This window comes from Castor canadensis, chromosome 2 (genome assembly GCF_047511655.1).
Source record: "Castor canadensis chromosome 2, mCasCan1.hap1v2, whole genome shotgun sequence".
Classification (NCBI taxonomy): domain Eukaryota; kingdom Metazoa; phylum Chordata; class Mammalia; order Rodentia; family Castoridae; genus Castor; species Castor canadensis.
Genome location: NC_133387.1, coordinates 19738460 through 19762968, shown reverse-complemented (window position 1 = coordinate 19762968; position 24509 = coordinate 19738460). Strand labels below are relative to the sequence as shown.

At 34.7% G+C, this 24509-nt stretch overlaps 1 protein-coding gene across 6 annotated transcripts in view; it reads left to right on the top strand.

The window, feature by feature from the left end:
• The window catches only part of Agbl3 (AGBL carboxypeptidase 3), a 69098-nt gene that overhangs the window by 5624 nt on the left and 38965 nt on the right, over window positions 1–24509 (top strand). For 3 of the 6 annotated variants that reach the window (XM_074062527.1, XM_074062521.1, XM_074062517.1), the window contains exons 5-7: window positions 2068–2175; window positions 7666–7804; window positions 8566–9349. In XM_074062527.1, the coding sequence (XP_073918628.1) occupies window positions 2068–2175; window positions 7666–7804; window positions 8566–9349 (1031 nt within the window). Of the gene's footprint in view, window positions 1–2067; window positions 2217–7665; window positions 7869–8565; window positions 9916–13984; window positions 14154–20230; window positions 20358–21652; window positions 21754–21963; window positions 22077–24509 lie in introns of those variants that run through there. The other 3 variants (XM_074062542.1, XM_074062513.1, XM_074062535.1) reach the window with 3 other exon arrangements.

Here is a 24509-nt window from a genome sequence, read left to right as displayed (position 1 = left end):
AGTCATAGTTAATCTCATAGGAACTATGATAGAATGTTCATGAACTGCATCCTGCTCATTTTTGCTCTCTGTCTCTGTTTTTCCATTCCCCCTATGGATATCCTTCTCAATGTATCTTTAAATGTATCTTTATCCTCTCTTGCTTCTTTCTGTCTTTTTCTGTTTCTGTCCCTCTTTTATTTTCTATCTCTTTATACCTCATTGTCTTTTCTGTCCTTTTCTTTCCATTCCCACTTTCTGTTTTTTTTCACTTAATGGTCATTTATCGAACTGAAGACTGCATATTTAGTGCATGTTTTTGTTTCCATATTTGAACATTCCCAAATATGTTTTTCATTCTCCTAGAAGAGCTTACAACCTTATGTTCTCAGTCCACAGATAGGTATGATAGAAACATATCCATTGTTATGTACCTTCCCACTGCCACTGTATTTCTCCTTTTGTCAATTATAGTATTCACACATTATTGCCAGGTAGAGCTCTTATAGACATTCTTAGGTAAATAAAATTAAAAACTGTCTATACTTATTATAGTGCTATGTAAATTAGATGCTGCTAATTTTTCTCCTTATATTATCTGGTATACAGGCAGGTAGCAGGAAGTAGGTAGATAGGTTGGTAGATCAATCAAACCATAGATGTAGAGGGAGGGGAAGGCACAGAGAAGGAAAAAGAGAATGCTGATTTTTGATAATAGAGGACAAAGTTAATTTCTCCCCAAGAATTCTAAAATTATAGCATCAAAAATATGTTAAAGAATTCATACTGAATAGTACTTACAAGTATCACTATTTACAAAGGACTCTTCAGCTAGGTATGTATTTCTCTTCCATAATTTAGAACAGCTCTTTCCTTTTCTCCTTTCAGCCTTTATAACATCATCCCTACCCCTCCTCAAATAGCCACTCTCCTTTTTGCTCCTATACCAGGAAGAGTAATTTTTTTTTAAATGAAAATACTACCATGCCACTACATTTGTACTTTTCCCTACATCCTTTGTATACCTCACTTGTGTTTCATAGCCTCCTTTTTACGTATCTGTGGCAGTTAGAATGAAAAAGGAGTAGGAAAGGAAAATCCCTTCTGCTGCTAGTGCAGCCTCTACCTAATTTCTCTTCTGTAGCAGTGGTGAGAAAATGAGAGCAGAGAGACCCAAAGGGAAGAGGGAAGGAAGGCTCTACCATGCTGCTGCTGGTTCTCAGCATCCCCCAGCCCATGTTCTCATTAAACTAAGTCAGTTTTCTCCCCATCTAACTGACAGCCCCATTTCTGTACCCTCAGTATACTTTTCTGTTCTTTACATTTCCCAGCTGTGTGGGAGGCTAAGATCAGAATGATCACAGTTGCAGGCCTGCCTCAGCAAAAAAGTTTGTGAGACTACATCTTATTAGAAAAAGCTGAGCATTGTGGCATGCTACTGTAATCCCAGCTATGGCAGGAAGACAGTCCAGGCAAAAAGCAAGACCCTATCTCCAAAATAACCAGATCAAAAAGGGCTTAGAGGTGTGGCTCAAGTGGTAGAGTACCTACCTAGCTAGTATGAATCCCTGAGTTCAAACCCCAGTACTGCCAAAACAAAAACTTTTTTAAAGGAATTAGATCCTAAAAAGAATGAGAAGAGGGAAAGCTGGTGGCTAAAGGAGAAAGGCAGGGGGAGGGGTCTAAAAATACTCATCCTTTTGGGAGAGAGAAGAAACCTCAACGTGTTATAAGCTTAGAGTACACCATTACCAAGCAGAGGCTGAAGATACAGGGAAAGGAAGAATAAAAGGCGGTGCAAGGTTCTCAGAGGTGTGATAGAATAGCGTGAAGGACTGAAAAGGAATAGAAATCGTGGTATAAAATCTGTCACGAACACACAATCTTCAAGTACTCAATATAATAATTTAGAACAAGACACAAGTAAAACATCACAAGTATTGTTACAGTGTGACAATGTTCATTTTTACTTCCAGTGAACCCTTAGTAAAAGTCTAGATCTACAAATAATAATTTGGAAATACACAGCAATTTTTCCTGTTTTATTTCAATGTTGTATTCAAATAATGCCCTCACTCTTTTTTCCAGACTGGACTCCTTTTTTTCCTGAGCCAGTGTATATCCCAACAGGCCTGGAAATGGAACCCCTTTATCCAAACTCCAAGGAAGATACCGTGGTTTATCTGGCTGAGGATGGTGGGCATCTAATGGGACATGTTGCTGTAAAATATGATTTGGTATCTCAGTTAATGTCTTAGTTATGTATTTTTTTTCTTTTTTTGCTGTTTAGAGTGAGAATTTCAGACTACCAGGAAGTCCCTGTCCTCATAAAGATAATTTTGCATGTTGATTCGAATGTTGATTTAGTGCTGATCACATTTTTGAAAATATACTACAGTTCATGCTAAGTTACTTCAAAATATGACACGTTGTCCTTTAGAATGGAGAGTTATATTTAGAATGAGTTGTGGTTCATATGTTTTAAAAGATACATCCAGTGAGTAATCTGCAATTATTGTTCCCTCTGCATCTGTAGCTCACATGATTTTCTTCTAATTGCATGCCTATTTGATGCATTTCTTGAGGTTATCATTTTTAAAGAGAAAAAAATACCCCACATGGCAAATAACATCCGAGACTATATCCCAGAAAAGTGTTCTTAACACTTTTAGTAGTGCTCTTCAAGAACACTACTAATGCAAAATCTCAGTCTGCTTTTATGAGATTTATGTGTGATAATCATCACACATAGAAGCCTCAGCCTGTCTCCTAAATGCACTGCCCTTGTATCACTAATGTGAGGAATGAAGGAACACTGGTACAATTTCACCATCAGTGTTTTCATATATGAAAAATAACTTCCAGGGAATACACATATTTTATTTAGAGGGCTAGCAAGAAAAAGATTCTAAAAAGTCACATTTCACATACATATTTTTAAACAACCGAAGTGAGAAAAGCACCTCCAATTTTTTAAATTTGATTTTAAATGTTTACATGGCTAACCTGTCTTAGCGCTGTCACATATAAACTGACATGAGATCTGATTTAAAGTTAAAATATTTGAAGTGAGTCAGTCAGGGTCTTCTCAGGAATTGGATGGCATACATAGAGTAACTTAAAAGAGTTTAATGAAATTTAATGTAATGAATTTACAAATGGGTAGACAAAGCTAAGGGAGACTAAAAAGGGATGATGAAGCAACATAGGACTGTCAACAACACAATAATTAAAAGTTTCCTAGGCCTGAAAGGGTAAGAGCACAGAATGGGTTTCAGACCTATAAAGATATTTATAGGAGAGGGCAACATGGGAGAGGGCAACTCACAAACTTAACTTTCAGTTAAGAAACCAAACAGCTTTGAGGGCAACAAATGCTATCTGGTTTTTTGGGTGTCTTACCTATCCTCATACATTCCTTGTGTGCTCTCGCTTTATCATGTGATCAAAGTCCAATCCCCTTGTTGTGTTTGCCCTTGATCTAATGTCTGCATATTAGGGAGAACATACAATTTTTGGTCTTTTGGGCCAGGCAGATACTTTAAAGCAACTGAGGCCAATAGGAGAAGGGGACCAGGAACTAGAGAAAAGGTTAGTTCAAGAAGAATTAACTTAGAAGGTAATACACATGTACAGGAAAGCAATGCGAGTCAACTCCCTGTATAGCTATCCTTATCTCAACTAGCAAAAACCCTTGGTCCTTCCTATTACTGCTTATACTCTCTCTTCAACAAAATTAGAGATAAGGGCAGCATAGTTTCTGCCTGGTAGCAAGGGGTAAGGGGGGGTAAGGGAGGGAGTGTGGGGAAGGGGGGAGAAATGACCCAAACATTGTATGCACATATGAATAAAATAAAAATTAAAAAAAAAGAAACCAAACAGCTGTCAACTTATGCATTGAAAGGAGGAAGCCAGGAGAGTAAGTAACCCAATTTCACTATCCTTCCAACTTCCTAGGTTCTCCTAATGCCTCCCATTGTCCACAGCCAAAGGAAAAGTGAGCGTATGAGACAGCACATAAAGATCAACCTCTTAAACTTGTTAAGGAGATGTATCTGTAGGTAGAAACAGAGAGCATCCATCTCAGTTACTATTACTTAATCTTATTGTTGTCATCCTTAAGAGTTGTGAAGATCCACCTGTCAATGAGTTAAAAGGAAAGCTATAAAAACCAGGTTTAAGGACAAAAAAAATCTAGTATACTTGGATTTCATCCAGCATATAAAAGATTATTTGCAAATACTTTTCTCCATTTTTACAAATGGCAAAAACAGTAGAAAAATACTGTTTTATAGGTAAGATCTAAACTAAGTATCAGTGAAAATTAAATGTCATATGATTTTATTTTACATTTCTATTATCATGTTGTCCTGGGGGTACATTGTGACATTTACAAAAGTTCTCACAATATATCATAGTTGAATTCACCCCCTCCCTCTAAATGTTCATATAAAGTTGAATCCTTAGTTTAGGATACTGAAGAATATGACATTATTTTGATTAAATTGAGGGAAATTATACATACTAAAATAGATGATAAGTTCACAGTTTGGTGAGCTTTAATGATAAATACATCCTTACAACCAACATTTCCTTGAAAATATGGAAGTCTTCTGGCATCCCAGAAAATGCCCCCATGTCCACTTTCTGGTCAGTCCCCAGCTCCATCCCTGGACAACTGTTTCTCTGATTTGTCACCATAGGTTGGTTTTGCCTTATCTTCACCTTCTGGAAATGCAATCATATAGCAGGTATACCTTTTGTATGTGGTTTCTTTGATTCAGAATTAGGTTCTTCAAATTCACACATATCACTTGGTTCTTTTATAGTCCAAATCTACATCATATAAATAGAATATAATTTGGTTCCTTTTATGATTGAAATATATTCAAGATATAAACTCTGTATCATATCTATATATGTAGTGAATATTTTCTTTCAACCTGTGGCACTCCTTTTCATTCACATGACATCTGTAATGAGTAGAACCTTTAAACTTGAGGAAGTCAATTACCAATTGTTCTTTCAAGCGTAATGCACTCTGTGTCCTACTATTTCTTTGCCTTCCTCATGAGTACCTATTTTTTTATTTTTATTTTCACTTTTTCATTGAGGCCTATGATCCATCTTGAATCTTTTTTTGTGGATAGCTTGGGATAGGAGTCAACATTTATTTTTTCCCACCTGTTTATGAAATTTGTTTCATCACCAATCCCATCTACCACTGACCTAGCCACCTTTTATTAAATGTCAGTTAACAGTATATGCATAGGTCTATTTCTAGAGTCTTCATTCTATTCCATTGATGTATTAGTACTTGTGCGATTACTACCATATTGATTGTGTATCTTTATCCAAGTAGGATACTTTGATATTAAAATAGCTACTTGATCTTTCTTTTGATTAGTATTCGCATATCTTTGTGCCATTATTTTACTTTTAATCTGTGTTTTCATTTAAAGTTTTAACATTTTTGAGGTATATTCAGGATATAGTTGGGGGTTACCTTTTATGTAATTTGAAAATCTATGTCTTAAAATTATTACACTTAATATACTTATATAGCTTATACTAATAGCTGCCATCTTGCTAACACTTGTATTGTGTTTCTTTTTAGTTTTCTGCCTTCTTCCAAATTAACAAATATATTTTGATTCTATTTTGTCCTTGCTATTAGATTATCATGTATACCTGTTTTTAAATTTTGGTGTGGTTGCCCTTGGTTTTTCAGTATATATCATTAATTTCAAAGACTCTAGTTTCAGCTAGGTATGGTAATGCATGCCTATAGTCCCACCACTTAGGAGGCTGAGGCACAAGGATTGTGATTCCAGGCCAGCCTAGGCTATATAGCAATACCCTTTCTCTACAAATAAATTCATTAATTACAAGTAAATAAAAGACTCTACTATCAAATAATCCTATGACACTTCACATATGAGGATTCTACAAAAGTATAGTCCTAATTCCTTCCTCTCTTCCTTTGTGCTATAGTTTCAAATGCACATTTTCATGTGTTATAAAAATTCAAAGCATTATTACATTTTCTTTAAACAATTATCTTTTAGGCCAATTAAAAACAAGCAAAAATGAATATTACCTTTACTTTTGTTTACTTCATTTCTAGCACTCATTTTTTGTGCAGATCCAAGTTTCTGTCTAGTAGCTTATTACTTCTGCCTAAAAAACTTTAACATTTCTTATAATGCAAATGAATTCTGTTTGTTTCAGAACTTTTTTTCTTGTTTATTTTGAAAAATATTTTTGGTGGGCATAGAATTTTTGGCTGATAGCTGGAGATCTTATGTAGGTCAGTAAAGATATAAGCAATTAGTTTTTGTGCCAGGAAACTGAAAAAAATTCTTTCCAGGTGTTTGGTCTTCAGTGTACATGTGCTGGATCAGGGTGCAGGCAGGGAATTGATTCAGTCATTTTAGGAATTGAGCTGTATTAGATTTACTTTGCTGGTTACCTTCACTGCACCACAGGCTTCAAATCCTTTTCTACATTACTATTTGGAATGGGAAAGAGAGTTTTTCTCACTTCTGAACCATCCTCGACTTTAAGTCTTCCCTTTGCTCAATACTTCAGAGAGGGTCTCTCCGAAGCCTGTCCTGCTGTCCTGTCCAATGACTAGGTCTCTGTTACTTGTTACTCATGGCTTTTCAGCCTGGCATTGGGGTTTAGAGGATATATTGTGATTCTGATTAGGCTCAATCTTAGTCACACACCAGTGTCCCTGGTTTTCAGGCATGAGGTCTGGGTGTTCCAACACCTGCAACTATACATCTGGTTCCTGTGTGTAACTCTTGCTCTATTCCAAGGAGTAAAGGATTTGGGTTATTTTTTTTAATGTTTTCTTTTCCCAGATAATATGTATATACACCAGTGCCCTAAAAGTAGCAGTGTTTATTGCTCTTACCCCAAGGATTTAAGGTTCTTGGTCCACCAGACAGAAAGGTGAAAATGATTTGGGTGAGCTTTTGTGCTTTTTTTGGCAGTGTCTCCCACTCCCTTCCCCTAGTCCACACTACAATTGGTGCTTTCTTAGGATTCAAATATGGGTTTTGTGAATTCCTGATGAGATGCTATGAAAGGAAACCGGTAGGTACACAATTCCATTACACCTGTAAATCCTTTGTGTCTTCCCTGAGATTCTGTATTTTCTTTCTAGCCCATACTCAACCTTTGCCAACTGGTTAAAATTTTAACTGAATGTTCTCACTGTAATGTGAACCAATACCATGTTCCATCTCTCCTTGAAAATGTGTTAGATTTTTAATTAGACAGTTGCCTTGCGACCACACCTTATTGAGTGGTTCAAGAAAAGTTGTAAATTTGCCCACAGCAATGTTTTTTTTTGTTGCAAAGATGAGAGCAATGCTTTTTCCAGTGCTCTACATCCCAAGCAAAATCCAGAACTTGATCTCTGATTTTAAACCTTTTCTGGTGTTTAAAACTATAAGCATATAAAGTTATAAATTTCTTTACAAGCGCTGCTTTTGCTTCATCCCATAAATGTTGATATATTGCACATTTCCTATGTCACTCAGTTTAAAATATTTTCTAATGTTACCTGTGATTTTTTCTTTGATCTGTGGATCATTTAGAAATGTTTTTCCTTATTTCCAAATATACAAGAGTCACTAGATACTTACTACCATTGATCTGATCTTCTCTCATCAGCTTACAAAGAACCCTGTTTTGTGTATTCCCGAGTTGGGGGAAACCGAACACCTTTGAAGCAGCCTGTGGATAACTGTGACAACACCTTGATGTTTGAAGCAAGGTTTGAGAGTGGTAATCTACAGAAGGTAGTCAAAGTGTAGGTTTTAATTATTTTTATCTGAGGAGCTCAACCAACTGTAGTTTCATTTATTTGTTTGTTTATGTATATTAAAGTCCTTAGTCTCTGTTACTGAATTCCTAAAGTATAAATGCTAATTAGAGATATCAAGAGTTTGTGACATTCCTAGCTTATCATTTATAACGAGACTGACATACACATTAAAAGTTACTTGGCATAGTAAAAAAGTCACAGCTAACCAGATAAAATTGTTATGTATATAATTAATATTCCAATGAAAAAAGTTTTTTACCTTTCTTTAAGCATCATCAGTGACTACACAGGAGGTACATAGTTATTAAATGTAGTCCTTGTACTGAAAGGATTTACATTTTATAATCTTTGTGATTATACTAATTTATAAATGCTTTTAAACCTTTCTCAGTGACAATTACTTCATATCCCTCTTAGAAAATAGAAATATATATTTGAACAAAAAAATTGATTTTTCTTCAATATTTTTAATCATTTATCTTACAAGAAGCAGTTGCACTGAAATACACAAATTTTTATCAAGTGCTTTTATATGCTGTCTTGAATTACAAAGGAATACAAAAGCTTTAGAATTACCATGCAAATAAAAGAACATTTCAAAACTTTTGCAGTGCCTAAATAAATACCATTTCCCAAAAAAGCGGTCTGTGGATAGGTAAAATAGATAAAATAATTTTTCTTATTTAAACTGAATGGTAATTTTTACATTCTTAAGTACTTTTTTCCCTTCCTTTCTTATGTATTAGGGCAGAGTATGAATACCAGTTGACTGTGCGCCCTGACCTCTTCACAAATAAACATACCCAATGGTTCTATTTCCAAGTCACTAATACCAAAGCAGAAATGGTCTACAGATTCACTATTGTCAACTTCACCAAGCCTGCTAGTCTTTACAATCGGGGTATGCGCCCACTGTTCTATTCTGAAAAAGAGGCCAAGGCTCATCAGATTGGCTGGCAGAGAATAGGAGACCAAATCAAATATTATAGAAACAACCTGGGGCAAGATGGGCACCATCTTTTCTCTCTTACATGGACATTCCAATTTCCACACAACAAGGATACCTGCTACTTTGCTCACTGCTATCCATACACTTACACAAATCTGCAGGAATACCTTTCTGGGATCAATAATGACCCAATACGGTCGAAGTTTTGTAAAATACGCGTCTTGTGCCACACGCTTGCTAGGAACATGGTGTATGTTTTAACAATCACTACTCCCTTGAAGAACACTGACTCAAGAAAGAGAAAGGCAGTGATTTTGACTGCAAGGGTCCATCCTGGAGAAACCAACAGCTCTTGGATCATGAAAGGCTTTCTAGATTATATTTTAGGAGACTCAAGTGATGCACAGCTGCTTCGGGACACTTTCGTCTTCAAGGTGGTGCCCATGCTGAATCCAGATGGTGTGATTGTGGGAAATTACCGGTGTTCCTTATCTGGACAAGATTTAAACCGTAATTACACATCTCTCCTGAAGGAAACTTTTCCTTCTGTTTGGTATACCCGGAACATGATCCATAGGTAAAATAAGCCTCCTTTCAATTAGTAAATGTGGTAATAAGTACTTTGCTCCTACAATCTTATTCCTTTATTTTATTCTAACTTTTCTTAAGATAGTTTACAACTACTTTATTTTCTCCAGACTTCAAAACTTGGATCTTTCTAGCATATGCACTAACTTTCCCTTAAATAATAAACTCCAGAATGTTTGATGGCTGTGTGAAACTAATAGTTAAATTTGTATATCCCAAATTTGGGTTCTTACCAACACTAACATTAGCACTGATGTCTGCATTAGGAACCATGAATCTCTTATATGTGAGAATTAACTACATCTCACAAACTATTCTGGTATTGTGTTGATCACACATTGCTGGATGAGTCTTTTGACTTATCAAGTTATATACTCATTTACACTTTCATGAATAATAAGTCTTACTTGCCCCTAAAGAAAGCTGAACAGCTTTAAATATTCCAAACATCTTAGAACAGAAAAATGTACATAATATTTAATCTTTTATTGAATGGCTGGCTGAATTATTTGGTAGATTCAGGTAATAACAATTAGGAATAAACATATGTTATAATAGATTTATTGGAGTCAGAGAACATGCATTCCAAGTTCAAAGCCTCTTAACCTTTTTTTATTAAGTTCATAGATCTGAGAGTGAAGCACATCATCTTTGAATCCCTACTATGTCATTTATTGACTGCATATCCTTGTGCAATTAAAAAAACAACTAAGTCTTAGCTTGTCATCTATAAAATGGGAATAATAAAACCTCTAAGTTGACCTCTAAGTTGAAAGGATTACATGAGAAAAATGTTGCTAATGTGCTCAGAATAGGGAATGGACTTTGAAAGCTCTAAATGTATTCAAAATGACTCCTTTAATGTAAAAAAGAAAAAAATTGAATCAGATAAATGTGAAAACTCACATTTAGAGTAATTCAAATGTCATAATAATAAATACTGTTACTGAAGATACTATCTCCTTATCCAGCCTTCTTACCAGAACTTCACAGTGGCAAACACAAGAATCCTGTTACAGGACGGGCAGAGTGACTCAAGTAGTGCCTGCTAGCCAGGCTAGTGTGAGGCCCTAACAGAGAAAGGAAAAAGAAAAAAAAAAAGCTGTTACAAAGCCAAGGAGCCTTAAGGATACTTCCATTCCTCAGAGGAGCTGACAGGTTTTTAGAAACACCTGCCATAGCTCCTATTGTCATAGGCAGTTCAGCCTTAACTTTCATTTTCATATGCATCCTTTAGCTGCTTAGGACATTGGAAGTAAAATGCAGAGCCCCACAAAAAGAACTGAAAACCCTGGCTTTATACCCCTACAAATGTGGACTCCAGGCTTCCTTGAAGTTATTTAGGAAATGCTTAATTAATAAAAGGATAAACTGTGACTTCTTTTTTTCATGGACATGCAAACAATAAACAGAGCTGACTGCATACAATGTGGTATCCTATATTGGATTCTGACATAGAATAGGTTAATAGTAATATACCAGTGTTGATTGCTTTGTGCTATGCTTTGTTGGGTTTTTTTTTTTTCTTTCAAGTCTGTAGTTTGTTTGGAGACAGTCTCTTGCTAACTTTCCCTGGGCTGGCCTCAAACCAAGATCCTCCTATCTTGCCTGGAGTAGCTGGGAATATATATGTGTATAACCACACCCAGGTGGTTCCTTTGTTTTTAATCCATGGTTAGGTAATATGTTAATATTAAGGTAAACTGGGAAAGGGGTATATGAGAATGCTGTCTACTATTTTTGCAACTTTCGTGTAAATCTAAAGTTATTCTAAAATAAATGGCTTTTTGTATATTTAAAGTTGCTAATGGGATGCCTGTTAGCGTATCTATGATGTCTACTTAATGATCTTTGACATTAAGGGTTCCTGGTCTAAATTGCTTATTGAATTGTATAGAAATCCATATATCTGAAATGTATACTGAGAGAAACATTAGACCTTATCTACTCCCCTTTAATTTGTATTATATTTAATGATATAATTTCACACTTAGATAAACATTTTTCAATATTGAAAAGATGTATTTGTTCTTAAAATATTTATAAATGCTATTTTTTGAGAAAAAATAGCATATTTACAATTGAGATTTGAACGGTAATTTTATTTGGTTAGTATCCAGAAGTTATTAACCCATTTATGTATAGGTATTTTGCCACCCACACAACTTATTTCCCTAAAACACTTCGTCCTATGCTCTCCTGTTCTCCGAACATCTTCAAGCTGTGATCTTTAAAAGATGAAGACAGAAAATGAGTCTCTCTCTCTCTCTCTCTCTTTATTTAAATAAATTCTTTGTTTTGGAAAAAAAAAAAAAGGGGGTTCCTGGTCTGACACACAATTTATTACAGCCAGTACCCCTTGGCTTGTCTCTATGGAAGCTAATTTAAATGTCTCAGTTCTTCTCAGATTGCCTTGTAGGAAGGTTAAGGCAGAAGTCTATTCAATAAGGTTCAGAAAGAATTCCAAGAAAGAGAAATACCTTAATGCAATTAGTCAAAGGCAGGCAAGTAAAGTAAGGAGTCAGTCACATATGTGTGGAAAGGAGGACAGCTGTAAGTATATCTGTATTTAAGTATATTTAAAGCATGTTAGGATAAGAGACAGTATGATTTTAGTTTAGGATACTTAATATAAAATACTTACAATAACTTAATTTATCAATAGATAGGAAGAAAATCCCAATTTGTTTTAATGTATGATGACAGACCTTAATATTACTTTAGAAATAATATTTCTTTGGAAATTAATTATTTGGAAGTAGGAGTTTCTTTTTACTGGTAAGAAGCTGAGAGATCACTAAACAGGAATTTTGGATTTTAAAATGCACAGCATGGTTTTATATTTAAGGACTTTCTATTTGTACTTTATAGTTTTCTAAAAACATGATGTTAGTGGTCTTATGTCAATTAAATGTTATCAATTAGAATTTATTGGGTACCAAATGAGATAAGGTAACTATATTAATATACATAACAGATTTCAGTTTGAAATTTCACTGTAGCTTAAGTATTGTTTTTAACAAAAGCAGTGCTTTAAATGTCTTGATTTGTGTGTGTGTGTGTGTGTGTGTGTGTGGTACTGCAGTTTGAACTAAGGGTCTCATGCTTACTAAGGTGCTCTACCACTTGAGCCATGCCCCAGCCCTTTTTGCTTCAGTTATTTTTCAGAGTTGTAGGGGGTTTTTTTGGCCTGGTCTGACCTAGACTGAAGTCCTTCTTATGCTTCCCAAGTACCTGGAATTACAGAATTTTGCCACTGTGCCTGGTTATTTATTGAGATGGAATCTCGGAAACTTTTTGAGTAAGCTGGTCTCAAACCACAATCTTCCTGTTCTCTGTCTCCAGAAAAGCTGGGATTATAGGCATAAACCACCATGCCAGGCTCTAAATGTTTTGATTTTAGACTTTAATATTTTTGTTATAAGTATATTTCATATTATAATAACACTGCTAACATTTTAGTATTTATCCTTCCAGATACAATAAATAGTACATGTAATTTTGATTGGGCAATGTATTAATGCTATATCAAGTTTGAAAACAGGAAAAAAGACAAATATATCCAAAATCCTACCACCTTGAACCTACTTTTTTACCTTTTGAAAGCCTCCCTTATTAATCACTTTCATCACTCAGTTTTAGGCTTATTTTTTATTATTTTTAAATCATTGAGTTATAAACTATACAAACTAAGGATTGTGCTCTTAAAGAATGTACAATACATTTTAAATAGTTATCATAAATTTATCAGAATATAATTCAATTCAGATCTTGGTACCATTTAGTCGCCATACTTACCAAGGGTTAACTGTTAGCTTTTCACTAATGTCTGGGTGGTTATTATGAGCACAGCACTGTTCTATATGATTTCAAGCATTCTCCATTCTTCACAGGCCTAAATATCAAAAGAAAGAAAACTCATAGGCAAGTCATTGGTACAAATGCTACAGAAGTTCAAAAAGAGAAAAATTGGTGGTCATGGCTGGTTAGCGTGAAGTGAGACATGAAGATGGTTTTGAAGAGTGGACAGCAGTGTTTACATTTATAATGATGAAGAGGAAGATAATCGAGTCAAGAAGAAACTGTGTGAAACTGGGCAGCGGTAGCTCACATCTGTAATCCTAGCTACTTGGGAGGCTGAAAGTGATTTGAGGCCAGCCTTGGCAAATAGTACAAAAGATCCCCATCTCCAAAATAACCAGAGCAAAAGGGACTGGAGGTGTGGTTCAAAAAGTAGAGTGCCGGCATGAAGCCCTGAGTTCAAACTCTAGTCCCACCAAAAAAAAAAAAAAATCCTATGTGAGTGGTATGGGCAAAGACAGGAGCGATCTGTTGACTGTGTGTAACAGAAAACCAGAATAAAGCAGGTTTTCTTGGAGAAAGTCCTGGGGACAAGGTAAATTTTGTACCAACAATGGAAGGCTACAGCACTCAGACATATAATTTGAAATTATTATAGATTTCTTAAAATATTGTAACAATAGTAATAATATGCAGTATAGATAAGTCAAAAACTAGGATATAAGAAATTCTGTTACTTGGATATTATATTTATAAATCTATAGTTGTACCTATGGAAGAAAGTTCAGAGGTAAATTTTAGTGACTTATTCTTTTTCTTCTTGATAGGTTAATGGAGAAACGAGAGGTTATTTTATATTGTGATCTTCATGGCCATAGTAGGAAAGAGAATATCTTCATGTATGGCTGTGATGGTAGTGACAGGTCTAAAACCAAAGCACTGTACTTACAGCAACGAATCTTTCCACTTATGCTGAGCAAAAACTGTCCAGATAAAGTAAGCACCTTTATGCTTTAATTTTTCCTTTACTAAATGTTGCCCATGTATAACAGTGGAACAGATAATCCAATCCAGTAACATGATTTTGTATATAACTCTTTTGGCTGAGTTATACAATTGCCTATACAAAACAACCATGTGAAACTGCTTAGTGACCAATACTGTGAAAGTATTTTTAAAGGACTTAAGCCAGGTGCCAGTGGCTCATGTCTATAATCCTAGCTACTCAAGAGGCAGAAATCAGAAGGATTGAGGTTCAAGCCAGCACAGGCAAATAGTTCACAAGACACTGTCTCGAAAATACCCATCACAAAAAAGGGCTGGTGGAGTGGCTCAAGATGTAGGTCCTGAGTTCAAACCCCAGTATCATTAAAAAAAAAAAAAGGACTTAAGATAAAGCCAAGTATGATGGTCATACCTGTAATCCCAGTTACTCAGGAGGCTGAGGCAGGAAGATCATGAGTTTGAGACTTAGACTGCATAGTACAATCCTGTCTCAACAAAACAAACAAAAAGACAAAGACTATTTACCTTTTGAAAGCTCTTTTGGCCTTTTTTATCAATCACTTTTGAAGCCTTATTTTTTATTGTTTTAATATTTATTCAGTGACTAAATCATATAGGCTAAAGATTGTGCTCTTAAGAAATGTATTTAGATATACCCAAAAGACTGTTACTCCAGAGGCACCTGCACATCCATGTTTATTGCGGCACTATTCACAATAGCCAAGTTATGGAAACAGCCAAGATGCCCCAGCACTGACGAATGGATTAAGAAAATGTGGTATCTATACACAATGGAATTTTATGCAGCCATGAAGAAGAATGAAATGTTATCATTCGCTGGTAAATGGATGGAATTGGAGAACATCATTCTGAGTGAGGTTAGCCTGGCCCAAAAGACCAAAAATCGTATGTTCTCCCTCATATGTGGACATTAGATCAAGGGCAAACACAACAAGGGGATTGGACTATGAGCACATGATAAAAGCGAGAGAACACAAGGAAGGGGTGAGGATAGGTAAGACACCTAAAAAACTAGCTAGCATTTGTTGCCCTTAATGCAGAGAAACTAAAGCAGATACCTTAAAGCAACTGAGGCCAATAGGAAAAGGGGAACAGGTACTAGAGAAAAGGTTAGATCAAAAAGAATTAACCTAGAAGGTAACACCCACGCACAGGAAATCAATGTGAGTCAATGCCCTGTATAGCTATCCTTATCTCAACCAGCAAAAACCCTTGCTCCTTCCTATTATTGCTTATACTCTCTCTATAACAAAATTAGAAATAAGGGCAAAATAGTTTCTGCTGGGTATTGAGGGGGGGGAGAGGGAGGGGGAGGAGTGGGTGGTAAGGGAGGGGGTGGGGGGCAGGGGGGAGAAATGAACCAAGCCTTGTATGCAGATATGAATAATAAAAGAAAAATGAAAAAAAAAAAAAGAAATGTATTTAATCTACTTATTAAAATTTTGCCAGGACAAAAATCAATAACCAATATTTCAAAAGTATAGAGAAACTAAAATGGGAAAAGAATATAGTGTATAATTATTTTCATATCAATGAAGTGTTGGAGCCAATTACCAAGATGTGAAAATTATTTCAATCATTCTTTAGAGAAAAGATTTAACCAGGTGCCGGTGGCTCATGCCTGTAATCCTAGCTACTCAGGAGGCAAAGATCAGGAGGATTGTGGTTCAATACCAGCCTGGGCAAATAGTTCACAAGACCCTATCTCGCACAAAACCTTCACAAGAAAGGGCTGGTAGAGTAGCTCAAGGTGTAGGCCCTGGGTTCAAACCCCAGTACTAAAAAAATAAATAAATAAATATACATTTTTTTTTAATAAAACAAGAAAATCTTATAGACTTCCTTTTAAGTTCTCAACCAACCAACTCAGTTATAAAGGACTTATTTGGAAGTACTCATTGTTTTCTTAGGATAATTGGGGTCCAAAGACATCAAAAAGGAATGATGATCTGGTAAGAATGGCTATTTATGGAAAGTATAGTTTTGTTACTCAGTATTCATTTCTTCATAAATATCAGAGAAAACAACCCCATACCTGAAACAATCTGTATATAAGGCTATGTCAATGGTTTGATATTCCTATAAAATGATCCCATTTATCAAGATACTCTAGTATTTGTTTATTGATATATTTTTTTCTTATGGTCTTAGATCTCTATAACTAGTTGTGTCTTTCATGACATGGACCAATTTCTTAAACACCACAACCAGTCTGTAGTTTAAACAAGTCTTCCATACAATGCAAAGGCTGCTTATAATGTAGATGCTCCTATTTCTAGATTTTCTCTTAAATGTTTCTTATTAAAATTTCTGTGAAAACTCCACAATTATAGTTGGAGGTTTCAAATTTCTTTCTCAATAAACAAAATCTGGTAGATAGACAATAGGCAGGGATATATAAGAACTGAGCAAGAGAACCAACCATAGAGGAAACTGCATAGCATAGCAGTAAATGCTTATATTATAAAAGAATACAGTTCTCAAGTCAATAATAATCTAAGGTTCTAAATAAACTAGAAAAAGAAAAACAAAATAACCCTAAAACAAGCAGATCAGGTCATGAACATATAAACACAAAGACAGTGAAGAAAATCAGTAAAATATAAAGCTTGTGTTTGGAAAAATCAATAAAACTGAAAAAAAAAAAAACACTTTACCAAGACTGGCCAGAGGAAGAAGATTATACAAATTGCAATATCAAGAATGAAAGAGAGCTATCACTACAGATCCTGCAGGCATTAAAAGGACACAAAGGGGGAAACTCAACCATATAAACATAAAGTTAACAGCTTAGATGAAAATGAACCAATTCCTTCAAAATGACAAACTACCAAAACTCACCCACAGTGAAAATAGATCATATGAATAGTCCTGGAAAACATTTTAAAATTTTTCAAGAAATAAAATCTCCAGATCCAGATGGATTCACTGAATGAAGAATTCTGCCAAATATTTAAAAAGTCTTTTCAAGTATTACCATCATACCAACACAAGACAAAGACAATACAACAAAAAAACATAGACTAATATTCCTCATGAAAATAGATGCAAAATCTTCAACAAATATTAGCTATTAAATCCAGCAATTTATAAAACAATAATTCACCACAACCAGATGGGGTTTATCGTAAGAATTTAAGATTGATTCTGTATTTGGAAATTAACCAATGGTAGTACACTATATTAAAAGTCCACAGAAGAAAAACTGTATGATCACCTCAATTGATATAGAAAAGGCATTTAACAAAATTCAGCATCAATTTATGATAAAAATACTTTCAGTAAATGAAGATTAAAGGGTAATTTTTTGACCTAATAAAGGACATCTACAAAAAAAAATCATATCGCTAACATCATACTTGATAAAGGACAATGTTTTGCTCCTAAGGTCAGTAGAAAGGCAAGGATATCTATCCACTTTTATCCTTTTCATTCAGCCTTGTATTGAAAGTTCTAGCCAGTGCTGTACAAATGAAAGTAATAAAAGGCAGGCGCACTGGAGAGGAAAAGTACTGAAGACAACACATTTATCTATACAGAAAATCCAAAGTAATTCACAGAAACTCATAGAATAAGTTTAGCATGATATAGGATACAAGATAAGCCCACAAAACCAATTTCATTTCTATATACTCACAATGAATAATTGGAAACCAAAATTTAAAACACCATTTTGCCATAGCTCCAAAATAACACCTAGCTATAAATCTAATAAAATATACAGGATCTATATGCTGAAACCTTAAAAATGCTGATGAAATAAATAAAAAATCCAAACAAATGAGAGAAGTATTCTGTATTATATATTGGAAGACAACACAGTAAGGTATCTACTCTCCCCAAAGTGATACATAGATTTAACACAATTCCAAGCAAAATTAAAGCATAATTATTTATAGATATGAGCACACTGATACTTGTTGCAAGAAATGCAAAGAAACCAGACAAAGTGAAATAATTTTGGAAAAGAAAAAATTGAAGGACTCTATCAAATTTTAAAATAGTATAAAACTTAGTAATCAAGACAATGTGATATTGGGAACAGTATAGACAGAGTAATGATATGAAATAGCAAGTCCAGTAACAGAATCTCATATACATGGCCTTATGACAAGATGCTCAGGAAATTTAAAGGGGGGAGGGAGAATTTTTCAATCAATGCCATTGAAACAATTAGATACCATATTTTAAAAATACCTCCATCTGAGATTTAAACTTTAGATGTTGCATTTAATCTATTGAAGTTTTCCAAGAAAACTTAGACATCAAGAGCATGATCTATTGGGTCACAATAAGTTAATTAATGCTTTTGTTCTGTGAAAGCTCTTGGTGAAAGAATACAAAGATAAGCTGCAGATAGGAGAAAATATTTACAATCATATATCTGACATAGAACTTATATTCAGAATAGCTCAATAGTAACAAAACAAGCAAATGAATTAAAAGTGGCAATAATATTAGATATACACTTCACCAAACAGGCTATAAGCACATAAAAAATGGCAAATAAGCACATAAAAAAGATACTTTACATCATTAGTCATTAGGGAACTGCAAGTTAAAATCATGAGGAGATACAATTACCTGTTCGAATGGCTAAAATAGAAAGTACTGGTAATCCCAAAAACCAACTGATGCCAACTGGAACTCTCACACATTGCTCAGAAGAATGCAGAATGATACAGCATCTTGGGAGAGTTTGTCAGTTTCTTATAATACCACAAAGAAATGAAGCCGACATCATGTATAAACCTATACACACAGCTGTTCATAGCAGCTCTATCATACTTTCCAGAAACTGGAAACTACCCAAAATATCTTCAAAAGTCATCCAAGCTAACTTTAGAACATCTACACAATGGAGTACCTAAGCAGCAATAAAAACAAATAAATATTGATAAATGCAGTAACCTATATCAATCTCAAAGTAAAAGAAACCAGTCCTGCATGTTATGGAAATGTCATGATGAAACATCCCTTACTATCTACACTTGATATACACCAATTAAAAAATAAAAAGAAGGTTGCATACTCTAGAATTTCATTTATATAACAATCTTGAAAAAGTAAAAACAACAGCAATTCACTGGTTGCTAAGGATAAGAGGTGGCAGAAGAGTATAACTACAAACGGATAACATGAGGGAAGTGTTTTGTTTTTAGGGATATTACAACTATTCTGCGTACTGAATATGGTGGTGGCTACACAAATCTATACATGTGTGAAAATACACAAAATGAAACACAATTTTATATTAAGTAAAATTACAAGTGGGTGTGGTGACACATGCCTTTAATCCTAGCACTAGAGAAACTGAGGCAAGAAGGTCACAAGTTTGAGGCCAGCCTGGGCTACATAGGGAGACACTGTTTAAATAATAACAGGAAAATTAACCCCCTCCCAAATCTTTTGGTAACACTGATCTCTTTACAGACAATATTTCAGGACATCTTTCAAATGATATGAAAATAAAGCATATTCTGTTTCTGGAAATGTATAATAGTAATCATTCTTAAACATATTTAAACTCAGACTGGGTGTGGTGGTGCAGCCCTTCAATCCTAGCTACTTAGAAGAAGGAAGTAGGGAGATTGTTGTCCAAGGCTAGCTCAGGAAAAAGTGTGAGACCCTATCTGAAAAACAAACTTAACCAAAAAAGCAAAAGGACTGAGACATGGCTCAAGTGGTGGAGTACTTGCCATGATGAGTTCAAAACTCATCATGGGAAAAAAACCTTTTTTGACAAAAACAAAAAGTTTTAATGTTTTTAAAAGCATAGGATAGAGTAGTGGAAGAATCCAAGAATTAATCAGTTAATTTTGATCATGTTATATAGAGATAAAAGTGTATTTTATTGCAGGAATTAGAACCAATAGTTCTCAGAAATGTAAATAGATCTTTAAAATGAGTTATTTCCATTGGTCAGGAAATGAAAGACAGCACCTTAAGCCTTAGTGAGAATTACAGATTTTGCAGAACTATTTTTTCATGTTCAACCCTTCTTCCTAAGAAAGATGTGGGTCTCATTTTCATTTGCTGCTTTTCAGTTTTCATTCTCAGCTTGCAAGTTTAATGTTCAGAAGAGCAAAGAAGGAACAGGAAGGGTGGTGATGTGGAAAATGGGAATCAGAAACAGCTTTACCATGGAAGCCACCTTTTGTGGATCTACTTTGGGTAAGGCCATGTGTTCTCATTGACAGCTCTAAGAGTGCTAAGCCAAAGACATATTGATTTACTAATATATTTATTTATTATTTTTTAAATTTTGAGGTAGTGTCTTACGAAGGACCCCAGGCTAGTAGTGTCAGCATGATAATGCAACATTTCCTCATAAAGTTTTATCCAAGTTTTTCTCAGAGTAATTGTCAGTAGTTTATAACTGCTAACTAAACATTTCATAACTACTTCATAGTTAATATTATGAAGTTTCCTCTGCCTTACAACATATTTTAATCTGTGTAAAATTAACTTTTGTCCAAGTGGTAATAAGCTATTAAATGACCTGCTCCAGAGAAGAAAATCCAAACAGAATATGGGTCATATCAATGTTTTGTTTAGAATACTCCCTGGTATTTGTCACATTGTTAGAAAATGTACCTAGACACTTGGGAGACTGAGGCAGTAGATTGCAATTTCAAGGTCGGCCTGGTTTCCATAGGGAGACACTATGTCAAAAAAAAAAAGACTTTTTTTGGAGAAAAACATATTAACTCAGGAAAGTACTAGAGATGCACATGTGTAATTTGGTTTGGTTTGGTTTGGTTTTTTTTGGTGGTACTGGGGTTTTGAACTCAGGGACTGATGCTCGCTTGCTAAGCAGGCCCTCTTCCACTTGAGCCACACCCCCCAAGCCCTTGTTGCTTAGTTTAAATAGGGCCTCAAATTTATGTCTGGACCCACCTGGATCACTATCTTTCTATTTATGCTTCCTGCATAGCTGAGAATGAGGGGTTCCTACCACCACACCAGCTTTCGTATTAGTTGAGATGGGGTGTTGTGAACGTTTTTACCTAGGCTGATCCTCCAGATCTTTAGCTCTAAATACCTGGGATTACAAGCATGAGTAACCATACCAGACCACATACATAATTTCTACCTAGTTTTTAAGGCACCTTGTAATTGATTTAACATAATTCATGATAATGCAAACATTTCCTCATAAAGTTTTATCCAAGTTTTTCTCAGAGTAATTGTCAGTAGTTTATAACTGCTAACTAAACATTTCATAACTACTTCATAGTTAATATTATGAAGTTTCCTCTGCCTTACAACATATTTTAATCTGTGTAAAATTAACTTTTGTCCAAGTGGTAATAAGCTATTAAATGACCTGCTCCAGAGAAGAAAATCCAAACAGAATATGGGTCATATCAATGTTTTGTTTATGCTCTCTTGCAATATAGGCCTTACTTGATAAGGAAAAATGATTAGCTCATCCTCAGGGGTGGATAAATTTATTGATGTTTTAGGTAATAAACGAGGCACCCATTTTAGCACAAAAGACTTGGAGTCAATGGGATACCATTTTTGTGATTCTCTCTTGGACTACTGTGATCCTGACCGGAGCAAGGTGAGCCAAATCCATTTGGTAATGCATCAGATTCCAGCCTATCAGATAACATAACCTAGAGCATTTTTTCCCTTTTAATATACTAACAGCATTCTGTGTTTTTTGGTATTTAATGTCCCAGTAGCTATTACAGATGTCTATAAATATTCAACTAGTTCAGTTAGAAAGTAAAGTTATTTTTACAATGAACTCATTTATAACTTTCCTTAGTATTATCAGTGCCTGAAAGAATTAGAAGAAATGGAAAAGCATGTGAACATTGAAAAAGTCTTTGAGGATTCAGATACTTCTCTGATAGAAATTACATTGGATCTAGAGTCTAGGTAAGTCAAGATTATTAAAGTAATTTGTTGTATTATTTTACTATATTCTTTATAGTAATACTAGGGTATTATTTTAACGTTCACACTGAAAACCCTGACTTATACATGAGGGGGAAATTTTCTCATACACATTATTTTGGCCAAACCTCAAGACTTCATTTGATTTATTCTTTTACTCAATATGAGCATTGTAATGTACAGTGTTTTACTCTATGTGAAAGACATATGGAATTGTTTGGCCTACTCTCTCTTCCTCTCTGTCTCTCTCTCACCGACTTTGTTTCTTTAGAGAATTTTATGATCACAGAAGAAAATTAGTGGAAATTACAGAGATTTCTCATATATTCCCTACCCCTATATACATAGCCTCCTCCCAGAGTGGTATGTATGTTACAATGAATGAATTCCCTGTATTGACGCATTATTTTCACCCAATGTCTGTAGTTTACATTAGAGTTCACTCTTGGTGTTGTTCAGTCTGTGGATTTGGACAAATTTATAATGATTTATATCTACCATTATAGTACAATACAAAGTATTTTCACTGTATGGATTTGCCTAAGAATACATACGTGCATACATCCCCTCTCCTCCTTAACCCTTGGCAACCACAGATCATTAGAACTGTCTCCATAGTTTTACCTTTTCCAGAATGCCTTTTGGTTTGAATTGTACAGTATGTAGAATTTTCACAGTGACTTCTTGTACTTAGTAATATGCATGTAAAATTGTTTCATGTCTTTTTGTGGTGTAATAGCTCATTATTAGCACTAAATTGTGCTAAACATTATCTGAATATCCCACAGTTTATCCACTCACCTAGAGAAGGACATCTTGATTGCTTCCCCTTTTTGGCAATTATTCATAAAGCTGCTATGAACATCCATGTGCCGGTTCTGCAGACATGTTTTCATTTCCTGTGGGTAAATACCAAGGAGAGTGATTGACAATATAACAGTGTGTTTAGATTTAGGCTTTTTTTTTTTCTTTCAGCAATAGAGTAGGTTGCTTTCTTTTTATTTTTTGTTTGTTGAGATAGGGTCCGATGATGTAGCACAGGTTGGCCTTGAACTTAATATCTTCCTACCTCCAACCTCTGGAGTTCTGGAATTACAAGGTTCCATCACCATGCCTGGCTTTAGTTTATTTTTAAATTTTATGTAATAAGAACACCTAACAAAAGATCTGCAATCTTAATAAAAATTTAAGTGTGCACTATGTTATTGTTGATCATTGGTACAATGTTGTGCAGTGGAGCTCTAGACCCTATTCATTTTATTTAACTGAACTTTTATGTCCCATTAATTAGTAACTTCTGTTTCTTCTACCTCCACTCCTAGCAACCATCATGCCTTTCTTCGATTCTATGAATATGACTATTTTAGATTTTTCATATAAGTGGAATCATGTACTAGTTGTGTTCCTGTGGCTACCTAATTTCTCTTAGTATAATGTCCTCAAAGATTATCCATGTTGTCATGTTTTGAAGAATTTGGTTTCTTAAAAAGCTGAATAGTATTCTGCTATGGTATATGCCGCATTTTCCTTATCCATTCATCTTTTGGTAAATATTTATATTGTTTCCACATCTTGGCTATTTTGAATAGTACCATACTAACTAGTATCTCTTTGGGCTCTGGATTTCAGTTCTTTGGGTAAATATCCAGAATGGTGTTGCTGGATCATGTGGTAATTCTATTTTTAGTTTTCTGAGACACCTCTATACTATTTTGAACAACAGCTGTATCTTTGCATTCCCACCAACAATGGAAAGGGTTCTAATTTCTCTCCATCTTTATCAGTACTTCTTGTGTTTTGTTTTGTTTTGTTTGATAATAGCCAAACTGTTAGGTGTGAGGTAGTATTTCATTGTGGTTTTGAGTTACATTTCCCTGAATATTAGTGACATTGAACACCTTTTCATATACTTGTTGGCCATTTCTATGTCTTCCTTGAAAAATATTCAAGTACTTAGCCCATTTTGCTACTAAGTTGTAGGAGTTCTTAATATTTTGGATATTGACTCCCTATAAGATGTATGGTTTGTAGATAATTTCTCCCATTCCCTAGGTTTCTTTTCATATTATTATTACTTTTGTTCTGCAGAAGCTTTGTAAATTGATGTAATCCCACTTGTTTGCTTTTGGTTTTGTTGCCTGGATTTTGGTGTCATATCCATGAAGTCATTGGCAGGTCAATGCCATAGAACTCTTCCCCTGTGTTTCTCCTAGTTTTACAGCTTCAGATCTTATACTAAAGTGTTCAGTCCATTTTGAGTTGATTTTTTTATATCTTTTAAGGGTCCAACTTCATTGGTTTACATGTGGATATGCAGTTTTCCCAACATGATCTGTTAGAGATTATCCTTTCCCCATGGTGTATGCTTGACACTCTTGTTGAATATCAGTCGGCCATTTGGATGGTTAATTTTGA